At 41.3% G+C, this 22,914-nt stretch overlaps 1 protein-coding gene across 3 annotated transcripts in view; it reads right to left on the reverse strand.

Moving 5' to 3' along the window:
• Window positions 1-18,238, reverse strand: part of cnksr2a (connector enhancer of kinase suppressor of Ras 2a) — a 562,236-nt gene extending 543,998 nt beyond the window's left edge. For all 3 annotated transcript variants that reach the window (XM_072260647.1, XM_072260646.1, XM_072260648.1), the window contains exon 1: window positions 17,733-18,238. In XM_072260647.1, the coding sequence (XP_072116748.1) occupies window positions 17,733-17,796 (64 nt within the window). In that variant the 5' untranslated portion in view covers window positions 17,797-18,238. The remainder of the gene's footprint in view (window positions 1-17,732) is intronic.
• Window positions 18,239-22,914: the final 4,676 nt, after the last annotated feature.

Here is a 22,914-nt window from a genome sequence, read left to right on the forward strand (position 1 = left end):
ACTGCACCTCACCCTCATCCTTCCACACCATGATCCTTCATTCAAATCATAGACTGTTTATAGATTTCCTCCACGAACTCCAATATCCATTGTATTGAGAGCTCATGAACAAAGACTTCTGTGCAGGTTGAGAATGGAACTATTGTTGATTATTCCATGGGGATCAGTATCCTTACCTCAATTTACCACTGTATTTCCCCTGATGGTAAAGTAGCTGGTAATATCAATATTGTTTAACTGGTACACAAATTGAGAAGGCTCCGATAGTAACATACACATCCTATTGTGTTGGAATATAATGGAATATTCACTAATTATAAACAACAACAACAACATTTACAGCCAACACAAACTATGACTAAAGATGCCACTCTTCAGTTCAGGATTATACCAGAAGAACTGTGCATATTGACTCTAATGGCCAGTGAGTCAATATGCACAGTTCTTCTGGTATAAATGATCGACAGGATGAAATGCAGCACCTCATTTCATGGACCTTCTTGTCCATAACTTTTACCATCAAGCAATATCAAGGAAACACACCAACACACCCCCAAACCACAGGCCATGTTAACCCTTCTGTCAACGTTACCAGGCTATCCTGGAAGCTCCCCTTAGATAACTTTGCAGGAACATTATGAGGGAAGTAGCAGCCCACCTTCTCAAGCCAAGAGCAGATGGATGTTAAAAGATGATGTGACAGCATTGTTTATAGTGCACCTTGTTTTAAAGAAAAAAAGTGTGTTATCAAATTTTTCTGAATTTGTGAGTTCATTACTAAATACATTTAATAGTGCATTTTAAGGGAGGCGAGAAATGGTGCCTCATGAAAACTGTTCTGATGGTTTGCAAATTGAATTAGAAAAACAGTTCACAAAGTTACATGATCTCTCGGACTATATCCTGGAACTGTATTGGAATTTCTTCATCAAAGTCTGCAAGTGAACACATCTAGGGCTGGGTAACAAATTCTGGACTTCCAGGAGATGTTCAGATTCAGCAAATAAATGGATAAATTTGGCTTCCATTATAGACATAAAAATGTTATGACATATCTATTGTATTTATTGCATAAATATGCAAATATAATCCTTCCATACAAAGGAATGTCAGCAGAAAATCCACATTTTCATATAGAAAGGAAAAAATTTAAATGGAGGAATGAAGACTACACTCTACAGTTCTCCTCATTACTAAGTAGCACTCAGGTAATTCATCTCTTATTGCTGGGTTGCTTCGTGTTTCAAGAAATCTACATGATAGATCAGATATCTTAAAACAGTATAAATTAAACTAAGTATTATTGAAATGATGGATGGTCAGAGCATAGGCAGAGAAAATATTTTGCAGAAACTAGTGTGGAATTGAGATCCATAAAACATAGAAGTATCTCCAACTCTCATAAAAACTTCGTTGAACTTTAGTGCAGAACAACAAAAATTGAGATTTAAACTTAATAATCTGTATCTCCACCTGAATTGACAACTTGTTCAGAATGCATGATGTAAGCAATTCTGCAGCAGTACTGATATTTCCAAAGTTTCCGAATTATTTTAGCTGTGGTAAAACACCTGCTGCATTACTAAATATATTCAACCACCTGCTATAAATTCCATAATTTGTGCTTAACTCGGTCTACAGTTATATTTTAATTTGAGCTTACATTTATAGTATTGATTCAAAATTACATTGCTGGATTCATTAAGAAAAATTATGATTGGATGAGCTATTGCTGGAAGCTGAGGCAGATCACTCACTAGCTCAGGAAACTATCTCAGTCTTAAGTGAGATCGGGGCCAGGGATTCCTACCTTTAATAAAGTCAGTTACTTCTACTTTTCTGTCCATTGCGAAAGCCTCATCCATGTCTTTGCTATCTCTTTGTCTTGGCATTCCTAAAAAAAAACATCTGGCCACTCTCTGACACTCTGGTCTGTCACATGCTCATCCAAAACTTGCTCCTGTTCTCCTAATTCACACTGACCCATTCATCTGTATCCTGTCTTTGCTGACCATCTCCTGTTACGCAACGCCATTTTAAACATTTCATTTTTGTTCTTAAATTTCTTCATGGCTTTGGGAGTCCCTATCCCAGTAATTTCTATCAGCTTTGCAATCTTCAAAGATATCAATGCTCCTCTAACTCTGAACCCTTTCTTCATTCCTTGGGGCAAATTCCTTGGTACTTTCTGACGCTGTTCTGTGTGAAACACTCTTGTTACTTGTTATTTGCAAGTGAACATGTATCTCACAGATAACAAAAAAGGGCATCGAAAATAGTTAACATTAGAACCTCTGGTAATGATAGTCAAATAGCAATGATATATAGTAATCAACCTCTCCATGGAGATAACAAGTTCTATGTTAGTTTCATTTTTATCTTTTATATTAACCTACCCATGTTTTCCCAACTCTGAGCTTACGTGTGCACTGTCCATCCACACATCTGTACACACTGAGGTCAGGGTTGGGAACACATGGGTAGGTTAATATCTGTATTCCCTGGTCAGATCCAGAAAGAAAAAGTAATTGAGAACCTTTTACCCTTTCCTCTATATCAACCATCTCTCAGACAAATCAGCATATTACCAAATAACATCAGACCAAACCTGCTTGAACACATCGTGCGCAAGCTTCACAGAACCAGTAGACAGAACAAACTTCGAAATGACGAGTCCAAACAAGGGTAACGTTGAGTGTGAGATCCAAACTGCTACCCAGTTCATCTATGGATAAAGATTTCTGCACAGCATGGACCTCTTCCCAACAGACACAGGACCAGATAATCATTGGGCAATAGTGAAGAAAATTTGAAAATATTTGCAGATTAACTGAATGCTTGAATATACTCCGTGGTACGTGGAACACAGCTTTTTCAAACAGAATACATACTCTCCCAAATTGCTCAGAATTCATGAACTTTACAGAATCACAGTAGGAGACTATTCAGTGCAGTGTAAGTAAAAGCAATCGAGCTGCCTTCTCTTTCAAGACTGCAATTTTTTTCTGTCCACTTATCTTTTGAACACTACAAATGAATTTGCCTGTGCTACTGCCTGACGGTGCATTCCAGACCTTAACCACACATTGCACAGAAAAATGCTCCCTGACACTTCTGACTCTTTTGTTAATCACCTACAATTTGCACCTTCTGGTTCATGACCCTACCATAATCAGAAATAGCTCTCTCTTTATCAATTAGGCGTTCCCTTTTATGACTTCAAATATTTCTATCAAACCTTTTTTTCTAAGGAAAACAATTATTGCATTTCCCTATTAATCCAAACAACTGAAATCCCACTTCCCAGAAGGAGCTCAGTAAATCTCTTCTGCATCCTCTCTAAAGCCGATATACATGTCTTAAAGAGCTCCACAGGAAACAGGAAAAAGTACTCCAACAGTGGTCAAACTGATGTTTTATAGAGATTCATTATGATTTATTTACTCTTGTTCTCTATGCTGCTGAATACAGTGTACAAAATTCTCAATATACCCTCAAATCCCTCCATTCTTGTATCTCTTGCAGTCTATTTTCTGTTGCCTCTTTGCATTCCAAATTGTGACACCTCATATTTCTCTGCATTATACTTTGTGCTGGCGCGTGGCCAACTGGTTAAGACGTTTGTCTAGTGACCTGAAGGTCGCTAGTTCAAGCCTTGGCTGAGGCTGTGTGTTGTGTCCTTGAGCAAGGCACTTAACCACACATTGCTCTGTGACGACACTGGTGTCAGGCTGTATGGGTCCTAATGCCCTTCCCTTGGACAACATTGGTGGCGTGGAGAAGGGAGACTTGCCGGTCTTCCATACAAACTTGCCCAGGCCTGCGCCCTGGAAACCTTCCAAGGTGCAAATCCATGGTCTCACAACACTAGCAGATGCCTATGGACTTTGACTGCTGACTATTCACCCATCCTCCCAGCAGATCTCTTCACTGTTCAGTAAGCTTCCATCTGCAAATCAGAAACTGTGCTGCACAACCAAGTCAATTATATATATTAAGAAAAGCAATTGATTCTGGTTCAGATTCCTGAGGAACTTCACTGTATGATTCCCTCCAGTTCAAATATCCACCTTTCACTAATACTCTGTTTCACATCTCTTCACCAGTTTCTAACCAGTCCTTTATTTATTCCATAGACTCCAGTCTAAATGATATGCATATTTTGTGGTTCTTCATCAAACACCTTTTATAGGTCCATATGTAACCTAGCAACCATGTCTTCCTCATTGACCCTCTCTGTTCTTTCATCAAATATTCTTATCAAATGTGTTCGGCATGATTTACCTTTAACAAATCCACTCTGCCTCATTTCATTCTCCTCGCATCTACTTACTCAATCCCTAATTGTTGTATGTCAAATTTTCTTCACCCTTGAGATTAAGCTGGCTAGTTGGCATCAATTTAATTTATCCATACACCTGTAACAATGCCCCAAGTTCCCAGCCCTCAGGCATCCCTATGAATCTAGAGATTTACAAAGACTATGGCTAGTAGCTCTGCTATACTGTGCCTTATTTCCCATCGCCATACAGGATGCATTCTGCCTGCATCACAGGCAAGAACTTTAAGTGCAGCCAATCATTCTAGTTCAGGTAACCCTATATTATGGCTACTCAGGTTAAAGAAATCTGCCCCTGTGGATTCACAGAGCCGCACCCAAAAATTTCATATACGGAATATAATCAGAACCAGGTTTAATATCCATGCCATTACTATCCATGTAAAATGTGTTAACTTGGTGGCAGCAAAGAAAGAAAGATATTTTCTATCTTTTTTGCTTTTGGAGGAGTTGGAAGTTTCATTTCACTACCCTTCCTCTCCACAGGAATGTACCAAAACTATAAGCTGAAACATTTAAATATCTCTCATATTTCATTTACAGTTTTGGCTCCTAAACTTTCATTCCCATTATTTCGGCAGATCAGTTCTCATCCAATGAAGTTAGCCCTTCTCCAAGTCTTTAATCTGGAATGGTCAACATCCTTTTCCATAGCAATCCAGACTATAAGATGTCTTTTTCCCCTGGATGTTCCTCCCAAAACACTTGGTCCACTTCACCCAACTCATTTCCCCAACTCAAGTCCAGCGCCACTGCCTTTCTCGTTGGACCAGAAATGTGCGGATTACGAAAATTTCCTGAACACACTTTGCAAACAACCTACTTCTTTGCCCCTTATGGTATTTTTATTTTGTTCTAAGGTTGGATACAGTATTGAAATCATTGATCTCCACAATTTATCCTCTAATTTTTCTCCTTAACATCACTTATTTCTAACCTCAAGTCTGAATCAGAATCAGGTTTATTATCACTCAAACATGTCGCAAAATTTGTTATTTTGTTTATTTTGTTGTGCAAAAAGTGAGGGTAGAGTTTATGGGTTCATGGTCCTTTAGGGGACTTTCCTGTGATAAAAGAGAGAGTTGCTGTGTTTAAAGGTATGGGGCATCTTGTTTTCCATTTGACTTTGTCTCTCTTGTTGCGATGGTACCAAGCACTGACAGAGATTAGTAAAACTGGCACAGCCCAAAAGGGAATGAATGGTAGGAACTGGTGAGTGGCTTCACACTCAGGGACAGCTAGCAGCCAGCAGCTGGAAAATGGGGATGGGTGGGTATTCGAGGGATGAATGGGAAGAGAAATGACTCAGAGAGGAAGACAGTTCAGGGAAGTGGGACAGTTATAGTGGATTAAAAGGAGAAACAAAGAAATGGGATGGAGAAGGAAATCGGATGGTGCAGGGGAAAAGGTTGTTAGTGAATCATTGTGTGTGTATCTTCAGGCTCCTGTACCTCCTCCCTGATGTTAGCAATGGGAAGAGGACATGTCCAAGATGCTGAAGGTCCTTAATGACGGATACCGCCTTATTGAGGACACTACAGTCAGTGCGAATCAGTAATAACATATCCTCCTCAGTGATAATTAACATAGGCAAACCTCAAGACTCAGCCTGTTCTATCATGAGTACAACCTTTCCTCCATCAATGACATCTTCAAGAGTCAGTGCCTCAAAAGGGTATCAACCAACATTACAGATCGTCAGCATCCAGTTCATGCCTTCTTCTCATTACTACCATCGGGGATAAAGTAAGGAGCTTGAAAACCACACTTACTGTTTGAATAACGGCTTCTTCCCTCCATTGTCCCATTTCAGAAAGGTCCATAAACTGCATTATTTGTCTTTTACATTATTTATTTTATAAGCTACAGTAGTTTTTATGTCTTGCTCTGTACTGCTGCCACAAACCAACAAACTTCACAACATATGTCAGTGACAATAAATCTGCTCTGTCTCTGAGTCACATCTCCTCAAACCTAAACAGACTGATTCTATCTCTGATGGCTCCTGGGCATCCTCCTGTACTGCAAGTTTTCTTACACCATTTCCCTTTTCCGAACTTTCCTGTACACATTGTACCTGGAAATATGTCAGGCTCTTACCTGCCCTTCTGTTGTTGTCACTGCATCATCATCCCCCATGGGTCAACTGCATTTGCAGCTCATCAACCTTTTTTATAACTCTTCATGCATTTATGTACATTTGAACTTGAACCAGAATGACAGATTGCGCATTACAATTGGCCTCAATATCACACGCCAAGGAGAAATGCAACAAGGCTGAAGTGAAGTAGGAATTAATTGAAAGGACTCCTGAAAAGGGCATTCCAATTTTCAATTTGTGCACAGTTCACTGAAATCCAGTCAGGAACACAATCAAACCCCTCACACTCTTCTCTTCATTGACTACATTTTAGGACTGAGGATGACTTGGTTCCTTCTATTCCAGGTCCAAAGAGCAGAGGATGTCAGTGTGTGTGAAATCTTTGAACGTGGGGTGATGACTGCACACTGATTATCACTCAGTCTGGGCAGAGCGAGATCTTAGTTCAACACCAAGAATACAAGTGGAAACCAGGCTTTTTTCCAAAACTTATCAAATGCACTTATATGTGCATGTGTACGTACACACACACAAACACACTTACATTACACACTCAGAACACACGCATTCAACAAAACATACAGGCCACTTATATACGTGTGTGTGTGTGTGTGTGTGTGTGTGTGTGTGTGTATATATATATATATATATATATATATATATATATATACATACACACACACACACATATACACACACATATATACATACATACACACACACACCCTGACCACACGCACCAATACAGTAAAAGACACACACAGATATGCCCTCACTTTCACTGACCATTCCCTTATACCTCCCCACCATCCATATTCCTTTTCTTTTCCGTCCCATTTCTTCATTTCTTCCTTTAATCCACTATAACTGTCCCACTTCCCTGAACTGTCTCCCTCTCTGAGTCATTTCTCTCCCCATTCAACCCTTGAATACCCACCCATCCCTATTTTCCAGCTGCTGGCTGCTAGCTGTCCCTGGGTGTGAAGCCACTCACCAGTTCCTACCATTCTTTCCCTTTTGGGCTGTGCCAGTTTTACCAATCTGTGTCAGTGCTTGGTACCATCAAAACAAGAGAGACAAAGTCAAATGGAAAACAAAATGCCCCATACCTTTAAACACAGCAACTCTCTCTTTTATCACAGGAAAGTCCTCTAATCTCCTTGATCTATAAACTACCCATGTAATTCCCACATTGTTACTAACATATTGAACATTTGGGATCAGCAACCTCACAAATATCTCACTTCCCTTTCCAAAAATTTTCAAAGCAGAAGTTGGCTCTGTAGTCATACCACTGTGCCCTTTCCTCCTTCCAGCATCCAGCAAAGTTGCAATCAATTTGGCTGAAACTGCCAATTTGATGTCAGTTTTCAAAGTGCAATTAGGTTGTGACTGCTTACAGCAGTTCCGTACAGCAGGCAGTGAAAGAACTGTGTCCTATCTAACTGGATTAGGTTAAATCTTGGCATTTAAGAAATGGTGATGTGTTAATTGACTTTCCCCTGGGCTGCATATTGTTTCTATAAAAAGGGCAAGCAACTAGTTCAATCGAAAATTCTACAACATGTAACAAAAACCAGCAAGTTTCCTTCAGTGACAAGCCTCCGTCAATCCAAGCTTGGCCACAAAACATTGCAGGGTGGCAAGTGCTTATGCTCATCAGGTTGGTCAGAATCAGTCTCACCCACAAAAAAACTTTGAGATCCAGTTAAGCATGTCCCCTGATGAAGAATTATGAATGCTAATGACATACAAAAATATCCCAGATTAATTTAAAGTAAATAAAACAATTAAGCAGTTGGAACAGTATTAAAATGTAAAGCAGAGTACATTTGCAACATTAAACAAATCCAAGCAACATTTCCTGACAGTTCCCCACCATCAATTTCCATGCAGAGCAGGTACAATGACCTGAAACTCCCGCACATCTGTAGAAACAGCAATCACTCCCATTCCTCAGTATAACATAGGGATTCATAAATGACAGTGTAATAGTACACATAAAGTGCTCAAAAAGTACCCCAATTAATATTTTTACTGTAAACTTGTCAGCAGCTATCTACAAAGAGACATTCTGCTTTTCTGCTAGGAAGCAATGGAGGTACTACAGCCATGAATTTGTGAACACCTTCCACTTCCCACTAGATCTGCAGCCCCCTCTTTCACCTTATTTTGTGACTCTTATCGTACATGTAACTATCACACAATTTTACACACATATTTCTGAAAAAAAAAACTTTACAGCCAGCATTTTGCTGCAATTGAGATAAACCAAACACCAAGCATTGGTAAACCTAAATCCCTCCTACAATAAAATGGCATTTTGTATTTGTAATATAATCAAACAAAGATCTGTGTCATGATTTACTGAGTATCTGTAATGGTTACATGTAAGTAATCGCTTTACAAAGTAGACTGGTCAATAATTGTGACAATATTCAGGCCATTTACAGAGCAAAATGCATTTACAAAAGCAGCCGTGATTTTCCAATAATCAAGTTACACATTTAAGTGCCTGAAAGCAGTGATTCTACTTCATCTTTGACATGGAGCCGGAATTGCATGCCATGCGTGAATGATTTGCTGTCACCTCCAGAAGATTTGGCAATGCACATCTTGATAACTGCAATTTTACAACTTGCATTAAAAAAAGCTTGTAAATAGCTGTACCACCACTGAAACAGCAATTTTGAGAAAGGAACAAAGAACCAGACAACATAGTGCAGATATTTGTTTGTTGAGAAAGATCAAGTATTCCCTTAACTTTAATCTGTTCATGAACAATTCCATTACTTCAATGGCAAGACCTCAGTTCGTAATGGATTATGCTCCTACACAAGGCAAAACTTTGTCAATCTGGTGAGATATATAAATTTTGATAGTTATTATGGGAAATGTTTATCAAATCAGAGTCTGAGTTAATTTTTAGGAAGTATTGTGAAGCTGTGTCAGTATTGTTGCAAATATGTATTCAGAATGCTTTAGATTCCAGCATGATGGCTGGAAAATTGATAGAAACAAATGAAAAATTACATCCAAAAGACAAATTCTTAATTCATTGGGTTATCAGTATGTTGCAGTTTACAGGACATGTTTAATTTATAAACCACATAACCTTGTATTAATTAGACCATAAGACCATAAGATACAGGAGTAGAATTAGACCATCTGGCCCATTGAGTCTGCTCCGCCATTTCATCGTGGCTGATCCAGCTTTCCTCTCAGCCCCAATCTACTGACTTCTCTCCATATCCCTTCATACCCCGACCAATCAAGAATCTATCAATCTCCGCCTTAAATATACATAAAGACTTGGCCTCCACAGCTGCCTGTGGCAAAGAATTCCACAGATTCACCACTTTCGGACTAAAGAAGTTCCTCTTCATTTCTGTTCCCCTCTATTCTGAGGCTGTGTCCTCTGGTCTTAGACTCTCCCACCTCAGCAAACATTCTCTCCACATCCACTCAACATTTGATAGGTTTTAATGAGGTCACCCCTCATTCTTCGGGATTCCGGTGAGTAAAGGCCTAGGGCCATCAAACGCTCTTCAGATGATAAGCCGTTCAATCCCAGGATCATTTCATGACCCTCCTTTGAACTGTCAGCACATCCTTTCATAGATTAGGGCCCCCAAACTGCTCACAATTCTCCAAGTGAGGCATCTCCAGTGTTTTATAAAACTTCAACATTACATCCTTGATTTTATATTTTAGTACTCTTGAAACTAATGGTAACATCACATTTGCCTTCCTCACCACTGGTTTAGTGGTAGTGTCTGAAAAGAGGATGCTGTCCAAGTTGCATGCCATCTTGGACAATATCTCCCATCTACTACATAATGTACTGGCTGGGCACAGGAGTACATTCGGCCAGAGACTCATTCCACCGAGATGCAACACAGAGCATCATTGGAAGTCATTCCTGCTTGTGGCCATCAAACTTTACAACTCCTCCCTTGGAGGGTCAGACACCCTGAGCCAATAGGCTGGTCATGGACTTATTTCCTGGCATAATTTACATATTTACATATTACTATTTAACTATTTATGGTTTTATTACTATTTAATTATTTATGGTGCAACTGTAACGAAAACCAATTTCCCCTGGGATCAATAAAGTATGGCTATGACTATGACTATCTGCAAATTAACCTTTAGTAGTTCCTGCACAAGGACTCCCAAGACGCTTTACACTTCAGATTTTTGAATTTCCTCTCCACTTAGAAAATGTCTACATTTTTATTTCTTCTACCAAAGTGCATGACCATACACTTCCCAACACTGTATTCCATCTGCCTCTTCTTTTTCGATTCTCCTTACCTGTCTAAATCCTTCTGCAGCCTCTATACTTCCTCAAAACTACATATCCCTCCACCTGTTTTTGTATAATCTGCAAACTTTCCAACAAAGCCATCAATTCTGTCATTCAAGTCACTGACATATAACGTAAAAAGAAATGTCCCGACACAGACCACTGAGGAACACCACTAACCATTGGCAGCCAACCAGAAAACGCTGCCCTTATTCCCGCTCTTTGCCTCCCGCCAATCAGCCACTGCTTTATCCATGCTGGTATCTTTCATGTAACACCACGGGTACTTAACTTGTTCAACAGCCTCATGTGCAGCACCTTGTCTAAGACCTTCTGAAAATCCAAGTGCACAAAATCCACTGATTCTCTTTTGTCTACCCTGCTTGTTATTTCTTCAAGGAATTACAACAGATCTGACAGGCAAGATTTTCCCTTGAGGAAACCATGCTCACTATGGCCTATTTTATCATGTGCCTCCAAGTACGCTGAACCCATCTCCTTATCAATCATCTCCAACATCTTCTCAACCACTGAAATCAGACTAAATGGCTTATAATTTCCATTCGTCTGCCTCTCTCCCTTCTTGGTTGAGTGTCATTTGCAATTTTCCAGACTTCCGGAACCATTCCAGAATCTAGTGATTTTTGAAAGATTATTACTCATGCCTCCACAATCTCTTCAGCCACCTCTTTCAGAACTCTGGGGCGTACACCATCTGGTTCAGGTGACTTATCTACCTTCAGACCTTTCAGTTTCCCCAAGAACCTTCTCTCTGGTAATTGCAATTTCCTACACCTCTGACCCCCAACTGTCTCAAATTTCCACCACATTGCTAGTGTCTTCCACGTTCACAGTTGATGTAAAATACCTACTCAGTTCGTCCACCATTTCCTTGTCCCCCATTACTACCTCTCCAGCCTCGTTTTCCACAGTCCGATATTCACTCTTACCTCTCTTGTATACTTTATGTATCTGAAGAAACTTTTGGTAACCCCTTTAATATTATTGGCTACCTTACTTCTGTATTCCATCTCTAGCTGCTTAATGATTTTTTTTAGTTGCATTCTGTTGGTTTTTAAAAGCTTCCCAATCCTGTAACAACACTCTAAGTTTTGCTCCAGTATAGGTCTTCTCTTTGGCTTTTATGTTGGCCATGGTTGTGTCATCTTGCTTTAGAATATTTCTTCCTCTTTGTGATTTATATAACCTGCACCTTCTGAATTGCTTCCAGAAATTGCAGCCATTTCTGCTCTGCCGTCATCCTTGCCAGTGTTCCTTTTGAATCAATTTTGGCCAGCTCTTCTCTCATGCCTCTATAATCCCCTTTGAGAAGAAAGCCCTTAACTCCCAGTGGAGTCACCCGGACGCTGTCATGACGGTGTTTTTTTTAGGCAGGCTTTCTTATTTTTACGAGGCCAAGTTGCTAGCTCGACCTTCAACTCAGCACGGATGGAAAGTGCGCAAGGGAGCCGGCTGGATTCTAACTCGGGAGCCTTTGCTCCAAAGCCCAGCGCTGATGCCACTACGCCACCAGCCGGCTATAATACTCTACTGTAATACTGATACATCTGACTTGCTTCTCCTTCTCAAGTTGCAGTGTGAATTCTATCACATTATGGTCACTTGCTCCTCAGGTTTCTTGTACCTTAAGCTCTCTAATCAATTCCAGTTCATTTCATAACACCCAAACCAGAATAGCTGATCCCCTAGTGAGCTCAACCACAGGTTACTACAAAAAGCCATCTCATAGGCATTCTAGGAAACCCCCTCCTGGGATCCAGCACCAACCTGATTTTCCCAATCTACCTGCATCTTGAAATCCCCCATGATTATTGTAACATTGCCATTTTGGCATGCTTTTTCTGTCTCCTGTAATTCATCTCTTAGGAATAATAGATCAAGTGGAGTTGAATTATGTCAATGGGTTGAACCAAATCAATGTATAATTGAAGACTTTCAGTTCCAAACTTAATTACATACCAAGTCAAGTAGTTCTAGTAAGTTTACTCAACTGAAAATGTAGGCAAAATCTTGCAATAATATTTTGGTATGTAATAAAGGTGTTATTCGACACAAACTATAACAATCATGCAAACTTCAATATGGCTTTTGAGTTAAAATAATGCATAGCTAAAATAATAATTCAAAATAAATCTATTAAATTATATTCTAGTATATCCTAAGTAGTCTGTTAGAACCTCTACCTTAAGAGGACCTGGGAGTGATGGCTCGGATTGGATAATAAAGCTCCTTTTCAAAATGGATAAACACAGGTGATTCTGTAGATGTGGGAAATCCAGAGCAACACACACAAAATGCTGGAGGAACTCAGCAGGTTCCATAGATGCCAAGTTCCTCCAGTATTTTGTGTGTGTGTTGCTCCTTTTTAAATTGTATGTAGTATTTCTCATCTCCTCCTAAAGTTCAGTTTTATTGAACATTACCCCAAATCAAATTATTGCATCCAAAACAAAACACTGCAGATGCAGTAAGCTTAAAATAAGACATAAAATGCTTCAGATCTCCAGTAGGTCAGGCAGCATCTTTCCTCAGGTACTGTCTGACCTGCTGAGTATTTCCACCTGCTTTTTTTTTGCTTTACTTTAAAGCTTTGAAATGTCTTTAGACATCTTAAAAAACTATTTTCAAATCCATTGCACATTCCCAGTAAATTGTAACAATTTGTTAACAGTAAACCATTCATAACCTGCTTAATTTTTTTAACAAATTGAAAACCAGAACATCTGGCAACAATCTGCAGTATTTCACTAAAATTTACAAGCGAGTTCATAAAACGGACTGAAAATGTAGAAGCAAACAACAATACCGTGAGAATATAAATGTGTGAACTCAGTTCTTAAACTGCACAATAATGACATCCCACACCTCCCATTACTTAGTATTGAGATGCACACATTGAACGTTGATGTCAGCTGTAATGATTAGAAAAGTGCAAAGGGTTTCCAATTCTTTATTCTAATAATTCGCTTCTATGAGCTCCAATCTAGCCTACTCAGTGTCACAACCTGCTGTTCCAATCCTTTTCTATTGCCCATTTGAGCTGTAAAAAAAATTACAAAGATATCTCACATCCTCCAGGCCTCTGCTGGCATTACAACAAACACACAATTGTACCTCCACAATTATTCCACATCACTTCACAAAACAAGTTGAACTTGGCATAGCTCAGTGATAAATGGGAGGCATCTCCCAATTTCCAACAAAATTCATTGTTCAATTACTTGCACTCATGGGATTCAACACATCAAATGTTATTGATGGAAGATATCCAAGAACAGGAAACGGATACATTTTCAATATTAATAATTTTTCTTTGAACAAAGTCAGTAAGGATTGCAAACATAAAATCAGCAATCCAAATACGTCTGTTGAAACTCATATGGAGACACAAGAGACTGCAGAAGCAGAAATATGGAGCACAAAAACAAGCTGTTGGAAGAACTGACAGGTCAGGCAACTCCTGTAGAGGGGATTAAACAGATGTCGAGACTCTTCATCTGGATTGACACAAAACACCTCCACAGATGCTGCCTGACCCGTTGAATTCCTCCAGCAGTTTATCAATTCTTTTGCTATTAGAACCCAACTACTGTCTGAAAGTTACTCAAATCAATGGAATTTATTGTGTTATAAGCTTCATGTAATGAGTAATTATTGGTTCAGTGCCCAAAAATATTCATAACTAAATTATTCTTTTGTTGGGAAAAAAATTATTTGTCACTGGTTCTACTCCAACAAATTGCTTAATAACAAAACCACTTGCATCTCTAATTTTAACATCAGTCAGTTCTCAGCTAAAGATTGCATTTTATTTCTTGGAAATTAGACAAAATGTTACATCTTCAATTATCTTCCAAGACACAAAATATAGTGGAGAAATTTATGATAGTTTCCTCAACCATAATGAGGTGAGACAAATGAGTTGTTATTAGGCACAGGTGCTAGGGAGTATGGCACCAAGGTTATGTGGCTAGTTAAATTATGGATCTCTGATAAATTAATTGGTGGAATAAGCTGGAAGATATGAGCCGTAATCCTGCTCCTTTGAGTGACTGAAACAATCCCCTTACTCCAATGCACTTTTAAAACATCAACAGGATTTTCTGGTTGTCTAAAACTGCACGGAGGTCCTCCCAATGTACAAATGCCAAACTCCCATATGGACTGCATATACCAACAAGCATTTGGGAGACTAGCAAGTTGGATTTGCCAGTTGCCACAGAGCTATGGGCACCTTCACAGGAAGGGAACCTGGTTGTCACCTGGATGACCTGAACTACACTCATTCTAATAGTGGCACATAGAGCAACCTCAGTGCAACAAGGAAATTAGATGTTCAACTTTCTACAAATTCTCCCTCGGCCATCTCTGTAACTACCAGTGGCTCATAGCTCCAGTGACCCTTGTTTCACTTCTGACCTCTGCTGCTGTCTATGTGGAATTAGCATACTCTCTTGGGTGCTCCAGTTTCTATCTACATCGCGCTCTAAATGACCGCAAGTGTGGGTGGACGGCAAGGGAGTCAAGGTTGGAGGAGAGAAATGGGTTGTGGAGAGAGGTAGGTGGGGGGGGGGGAATTGATAACATTGCTCTGAGAGCCAGGATGGAGTCGGTAGGCTGAACAACTACCTTATTTGGCACATGAAAATATCTTCCGAGATGGTTTAAACAGAAAGAGACCTAATGCGACGGGTTTACTTCTCAGTCAAATATTCACCCAAGACAATTGAATATTCTATCAAAATTGGTCTTGATTCTGCTTTTAAAGAATGTGGATTTATTTTTAATGCAATGAATATGTTAGGAAAGATCCAGCATTTGAATTTGAAGCCTTTAACAGAAAATGTTGGAAATACAAAGTAAGCATATTAGAATGTAAAGGAAGCTGACAGGCAAAATGCTCAACTCTAACCCTCTATTAGAAATTCTCGAAATATCCAGCAGCCGCTCTCCCTGACAGCTGAGAACCAAATTATTTGTATTTCAATAATTTGCATAATTGGTCGAGGTAAAACGTAACCAAATGCCCTCTGTTGGAAGAGATACCCTAAAACTTGCTCACTGAAAATGCTGCATGATTTAAGCATAATGAATAGATGTTCATGTTGTCTGGCTACTGACTCTTAATCTGAAGTTTTATAAATAAGAACTCAGGCTGAAATTTACCCGCAGCGACATTCTTTTTTACCCAACAGCTGAGGAAAACAAGCGTGATGGCACGTTTATCAGAAAGACCTTTTTCACCATTTTACGGTCTTTTACTTCAGAAGAAAAACTGCACAGGGATGAAATAATCTCACTGTACACATGAAGCCGTAAAGTAAAACTTTCACACTTGGCAGAGATTGTGGGAAAATAAACAAAATGCTGGTGATTGGAACAAAGTTGCAAAATTATAACTTCCACCTGGCTCACAAACTTGAAATTATTCTATACTATGCCTGTAAATTTGTCAGGAAATAGTGGACAGACTATTTGCTGCGGCTTTCCATTCGCATGCAAATATCCCATTTAAATGTATCCTTGTACACCCCATTTTGTTGTGACAATAAATGGTTTAAATGGGATCAAAATGTGTTCTGCTTTAAATGCCAGAGAACAGCTAGCTTAATTTGTACAAAACGGATTGCACGATCAAATTAAATTAATAATCACTTAATACTTCATCATTACATTCACTGTTCTGTTTATTTTGATTTATACTCTATTTGTCGAGATTCAGTTCTGTCAGTCTGCTGAATGCCTTGAGGTGACATGGAGTTAGGTGAGAGGGAGATTTGTTCCGGCCACAGAGGCACGGACCGGCATCCGCTGGGTGCGATGGCCTGTGCTTGTGCTGTAAAACTCGAAGTACTGTAATTCAATCCACCGTGAAGCAGGTGGGCCAGAGTGCACAGCTGCCATCTGCTCAGCATGCCCATCTGTGAAATGTCAATCTACGCAGGTACCAGCAGGGTTTCTCCATTTGCGTTTAAATGTCTAGATTTACTGGTAAACATAAAACTGACACATCATCCCTCCTTCCAACCAGTTAACCAAGACTCACTGAACACCTGAGGGTCTCCCAATGCCGTTTACAGTCTCCGATTTAGAGCAGAAGGTCATTGCAGATCGTATTTTGCTTTTTGATGTGGATAAGTTAAACTACTCTCACTACAGGCGGGAGTTCCACAAACTAAGCCAAAGTGGTGACGTTCCTCCACCAACATCCCCCACCCACCCACCCACCTCCGCCGACTCATGAAGCAGTTCTCTCGTACAAGTACTGTAGCTACATTGCATCGCCAGCTGCGATGCCCCCACGTACACGCGTGTAAATGTAACTCAATTTTCACTGGCATCTTCTGTCAACAACGACCCACAAGGGAAACAGCGCTTTCATATTCCTTAACGTGGCATTTCTGTGCAAATCCGCCCAGAGAAACGGCGCATTTGATAAGCAAAAGTTGATACACGTTCCATGAGAAAGTGTGAGCTGAGTTTTCTAAGTCTGATGCCGACGATGGATATTTTGGGGGAAAATCTGAGTGTTTATCGAGAGAGCTTTTCTCTATTCGTACACTTATCGAGTATGTGAAACCAGGTTTCTATGGTTATCACACAGGCGGGCAGCTCCACGGAGCGATGAAAATAAACGATCATGCAGACGCAATTACAATCTTCAATTACACACAAAAAAAACAGGTAACAGCAACTAGCAATCGTTATATCCCAAGCTAAAACGTGCCTCCAGAGTCCTGTTAGCAAACATTCACAATCCGCTCGTGGAGGTTTTGCTAAACAATCAATGCTCACTTATAACTTCCGAACAATAAATCTACAAATGACCTGAAATGGAAGAGTACAGCTAGCGGGTTGAAAAGGGGTTTGTGAAATGCAACAACGCAGTTCCGAACTCGCTCCCTGCCCGAGCAAGCAGCCAGTTGGTCACCCCACACAACTTGTTACATGCAGTTTACCTTTCATCCAGTCCACCACTTGGCTCGGGGTCCATTTACTAACGGGTTCCATGATGAGAGCCATGAAGAACTTTCGTCCCCCGGGGGGACAACCAGATACAATATAATTGACACGCGGGGCTCGTCTCGAACGTAGCCCGGAGCGTTCTGTCACTTGCCCTCCGTCCCCGTGCCGGTGGAATCCTCTCTCCCTGAGGCTGTCAGCCGCCGCTTCTCCCTGCAAAGCGTTTCTTCCCTTCCTCTCCCTCTTCGTCTGTTCTCAAGACTTGTAAGTTTGCCTGTTGCGAATAATTATCACCAGCAAAATAGTCCTTGTAGGTTCTTGTAAGGGGGGGGGGAGAGAATATTTTTCATTTAATTGTCAGAGAATGAAAGTGTTTTTCAGGCTGGGTAGGAGGGGTGGGGTGGGGTGGGGTGGGGTGGGTCGAGGTCTGTGTGAACTGTGATAAGTGCAGTGTGCAGGAATGCAGCGTCTTGTCAGCCGCCGCGAATTTGCTCCGGCTCTTTTCTGCCGGCCGGTCGTCTGCTCTGTGTCTGTCTGTCGCGGAAGCCCCGAGCTCCCTGCCCCGCCGGCTGAGCGTGCTGACGGCGCTCTCCGCTGGCCCGCGCGCGCACATGCACCCCTTCACTTCCCCGCACGCGCTCCCGGGATGACGGCAGACGCCCGTGTGTGCAACGCGCTGCGAACTTGCAGCTCGCTGTGCGATATGAGGGGCGGGGGTGGGTGGGGGGTTATTGTACGAGGAACTAGGGTGAGAGGAGGTAAAAGGGTCACTAACTGAATCAAAGGTGAGCGATTGCATTAAATGCAGCACGAGGATGCACGCTAGCTGAGCGTGATGTAGTCACCGGTGAGCGTGGGTAGCGGATGTTGCTTGGCAATATATTGGAGACGCAAAATTTGCGCAACAGTTCATTCCACATTTGAAATACAAATACAGATTTTAAATTTTGCTTTCTTAATACTGGCACTGCCAATCTGTGCCCTCACCAAGGCAGGGTAATATTCCTGGAAAAGCGCAGCGAGTGGAGGACAGCCATAAAAAAAATAAGAGTGGTTAAAAATCTCAGGACCTTACTACACAAGTGAGACCACCATGTTTTGTTACCAGTGGAGTTGCCCACATGTCACCCAGCTTGCGAGGAATGGCATCGCCATGGATAATAAATAACATGAATGCGTGCAGGCATAGTGGTGCATGTTGACTCATACCTTCTAATTCTGCTGTCCATCCCAGCCTTGGCATGGTTAAAGAAATGAATTGAAAATGTTCATTTTTACTACGTATGGCACCAATAACTGAGTTTGTGACACAATAAAATGTCCCAAATGCTCCTTATCAAGCATTTTGCACTGTCACAAATAGAATCAGAATCTGGTTTATTATCACCAGCATGTGTCGTGAAATTTGTTAACATTGCAGTCACAGGTCAATGCAAAACATGATAATATAGGAAGAAAAAAATAAATCAATTACAGTAAATATATATGTACATTAAATAGATTAAAAATAGTGTAAAACAGAAATAATGTATATTAAAAGGTGAGGTTGTGTTCATGGGTTCAATGTCCATTTAGGAATTGGATGGCAGAGGGGAAGAATCTGTTCCTGAATCGCTGAAGGTGTGTGCCTTCAGGCTTCTGTATCTCCTACCTGATGGTAATAGTGAGAAAAGGGAAGGTCCTGGGTGCTGGGGATCCTTAATAATGGATGCTGCCTTTCTAAGATGCCACTCCTTGAAGATGTAACCTAGAATATTCAAATATGTAGATTTTGAAGAGTCTCTTAAAGGAAGATGGAAATGAGAGAAAAAAATAGAAAGGGAATTGCAAAGGAGTGGAAGTGGCAAAAGATTAGGAAATTTGCTGTGGTCAATGGAATGATCTTCTGCAGAGTTGAAGGTATCTAGAAATTTTGCAAATGAGCACATTGCTCAAAAATATATAGCTAAGAAAGTCCCCATGGGTTAAAGTTGCATCACTCTGCTGGGAAGAAAAAATACACAAATTTACAATTAATGAACACAGCAGATTCTGCAGATGCTGGAAATTCAGAGCAACAGACACAAACTGCTGGAGGGACTCAGGAGGTCAGGCAGCAGCTTTGGAAATTAATGAATAACAACATTTTGGGCCGAGACCCTTCATCAGGACTGGAAAGGAAGGGGAAGATGCCAGAATAAGAAGGTGGGGTGAGGGTGGGGATGGAAAGGAGGACAAGCTATCAGGTGATAGGTGAAGCCATGTGGGTGGAGGGGGGGGACCTGAAGTAAGAAGCTGGGTGCCAATGGGTGGAAACAGCAAAGGGCTGGAGAAGAAGGAATCTGATTGGAAAAAAGAGTAGATCAGGGGAGAAAGGGAAGGAGGAGGAGCACTAGAGGCAGGTGAGAAAAAGAGGGGGGGGCAGAGTGGGGAATTGAAGAAGAAAGAAGGGAGAGGAGGGAAAAAGGGGTAGTAGGTGAGGACAAGGAACCCTGTCTCTGTTAAGATGGCAGAAAGATGGGGTGAACACAGGTGTCCAGGAAATGGAGGAGATGTGGGTGATGTCAGCATCAATGGTGGAGGAAGGAAGACCCAGTTCTTTAAAAAAGGAGGGCATCGCTGATGTTCTGGAAAGGAAAGCTTCATCCTGGGAACAGATGCAATGGAGATTAAGGAACGGAGAAAAGGGAAGGGCATTTTTACAGGAAACTGGGTGGGAAGAGGCATCGTCGAGATAGCCATAGAAATCGGTAGGTTTATAAAGGATGTCCATAGACAGTTTGTCTCTGGAGATGGAAACAGAGAGATCGAGAATGGGGAGAGAGGTGGCAGAAATGGACCAAGTGAATATAAGGGCAGAGTGGAAGTTGAAACAAGTTTGATGAAATTGATGATCGCAGCATGGGTGCATGTAGCAGCACCAATGCAGATGTCAATGTAGCGCAGAAATAGTTGGGGGGCATTACCAGGGAAGGCTTGGAACATGGACTGTTCCATGTGCCCAATAAAGAGGCAGGCATAACTGGGGCCATGCACGTTTGGAGAAAGTGGGAGGAGTCAAAAGAGAAACTGCTGAGTGCGAGGACCAGCTCTGCCAGATGGAGGAAGGTGATGGTGGAGGAGAACTGGTCGGATCTGTTGTCAAGCAAGAAGCAAAGAGCTTTAAGGCCTTCTTGGTGGGGTTAAAGTGAATTGCATGATAAAATTAGATCTACAATTAGCATTAGAGCAACTAGGACTTGATATTTCAATCCCTATAGTAAGTTGGCACTCTTGATGTTGGCAGTGGGCTTGGAGTGGTGACAAGGAGGGTAAGTAAATCATCGGGGTCATCAGGTGGGCACCCTCCTTCTTTGACATTTCACTGATAAGCGCACAACATCTCCAGAGGGCTCAATGGTGCTACCTGGAGTCCCAGATACACCCCCCTCAGTTCCCTACCCTCCTATCTTCATCTTGCAGCCCAGTTGTTGTCTTTCCTTTTAATCCAAATCCAATTGCTGCTTTCTTCTGCTGCATTTAACAAGGACTTATTTGCTTGTTGGAGGGAGTGACCCCTCACCCCTATCTTCTTCAAAAGACTGATCGTAGATGTAGCATCGGATCCCCTGCTTCCCACTTCTACAGGGAAAATCTTGGTCTTCCAGCCATTCTGGGCAGCTTCAGTTGCCAGTTCAGAGTACTTGGTCTTTTTCCTCTCATAAGCTTCTTCTACACCATCTTCAATTCCACAACATATGCCAGCTTGTCTGTTGTGGACACACAGGACCAGGTCTGGCCTGAGTGCTGTAGCCACAATGTCTGGGGGAAACACAAGCTTTTTTTCTAAGTCCACGTCCATTTTCCAATCCCGAACAACCTGCAGAATGCTTACAGCTGTTGATGTTATGGATTATGGAATAAACGGCTTTGTGGCTAAGTTTGCTGACAATATGAAGATAGGTGGAGGGGCCGGTAGTGCTGAGGAAACAGAGAATTTGCAGAGAGATGTGGATAGATTGGAAGAATGGACAAAGAAGTGCCAAATGAAATACAATGTTGGAATGTGTATGGTTATGCACTTTGGCAGAAGAAATAAACAGGCAGACTATTATTTAAATGGGGAGAGAATTCAAAGTTCTGAGATGCAACGGGATTTGGGAGTCCTCGTACAGGATACCCTTAAGGTTAACCTCCAGGTTGAGTCAGTAGTGAAGAAGGCCAATGCAATGTTGGCATTCATTTCCAGAGGGACAGAGTATAGGAGCAGGGATGTGATGTTGAGGCTCTATAAGGCGCTGGTGAGACCTCACTTGGAGTACTGTGGGCAGTTTTAGAACACAGAACATAGAACATAAAACATAGAATAGTACAGCAGAGTATAGGCCCTTCGGCCCACAATGTTGTGCCGACCCTCAAATCCTGCCTCCCATATAAGCCCACACCTTAAATTCCTCCATATACCTGTCTAGTAGTCTTTTAAACTTCACTAGTGTATCTGCCTCCACCACTGACTCAGGCAGTGCATTCCACACACCAACCACTCCCTGAGTAAAAAACTTTCCTCTAATATCCCCCTTGAATCTCCCATCCCTTACCTTAAAGCCATGTCCTCTTGTATTGAGTAGTGGTGCCCTGGGGAAGAGGCGCTGGCTATCCACTGTATCTATTCCTCTTATTATCTTGTACACCTCTATCATGTCTCCTCTCATCCTCCTTCTCTCCAAAGAGTAAAGCCCTAGCTCCCTTAATCTCTGATCATAATGCATACTCTCTAAACCAGGCAGCATCCTGGTAAATCTCCGCTGTACCCTTTCCAATGCTTCCACATCCATCCTATAGTGAGGCGACCAGAACTGGACACAGTACTCCAAGTGTGGCCTAACCAGAGTTTTATAGAGCTGCATCATTACATCGTGACTCTTAAACTCTATCCCTCGACTTATGAAAGCTAACACCCCATAAGCATTCTTAACTACCCTTTCCACCTGTGAGGCAACTTTCAGGGATCTGTGGACATGTACCCACAGATCCCTCTGCTCCTCCACACTACCAAGTATCCTGCCATTTACTTTGTACTCTGCCTTGGAGTTTGTCCTTCCAAAGTGTACCACCTCACACTTCTCCGGTTTGAACTCCATCTGCCACTTCTCAGCCCACTTCTGCATCCTACCAATGTCTCTCTGCAATCTTTGACAATCCTCTACACTATCCACAACA

Source organism: Mobula birostris, chromosome 6 (assembly GCF_030028105.1).
Source record: "Mobula birostris isolate sMobBir1 chromosome 6, sMobBir1.hap1, whole genome shotgun sequence".
NCBI lineage: Eukaryota > Metazoa > Chordata > Chondrichthyes > Myliobatiformes > Myliobatidae > Mobula > Mobula birostris.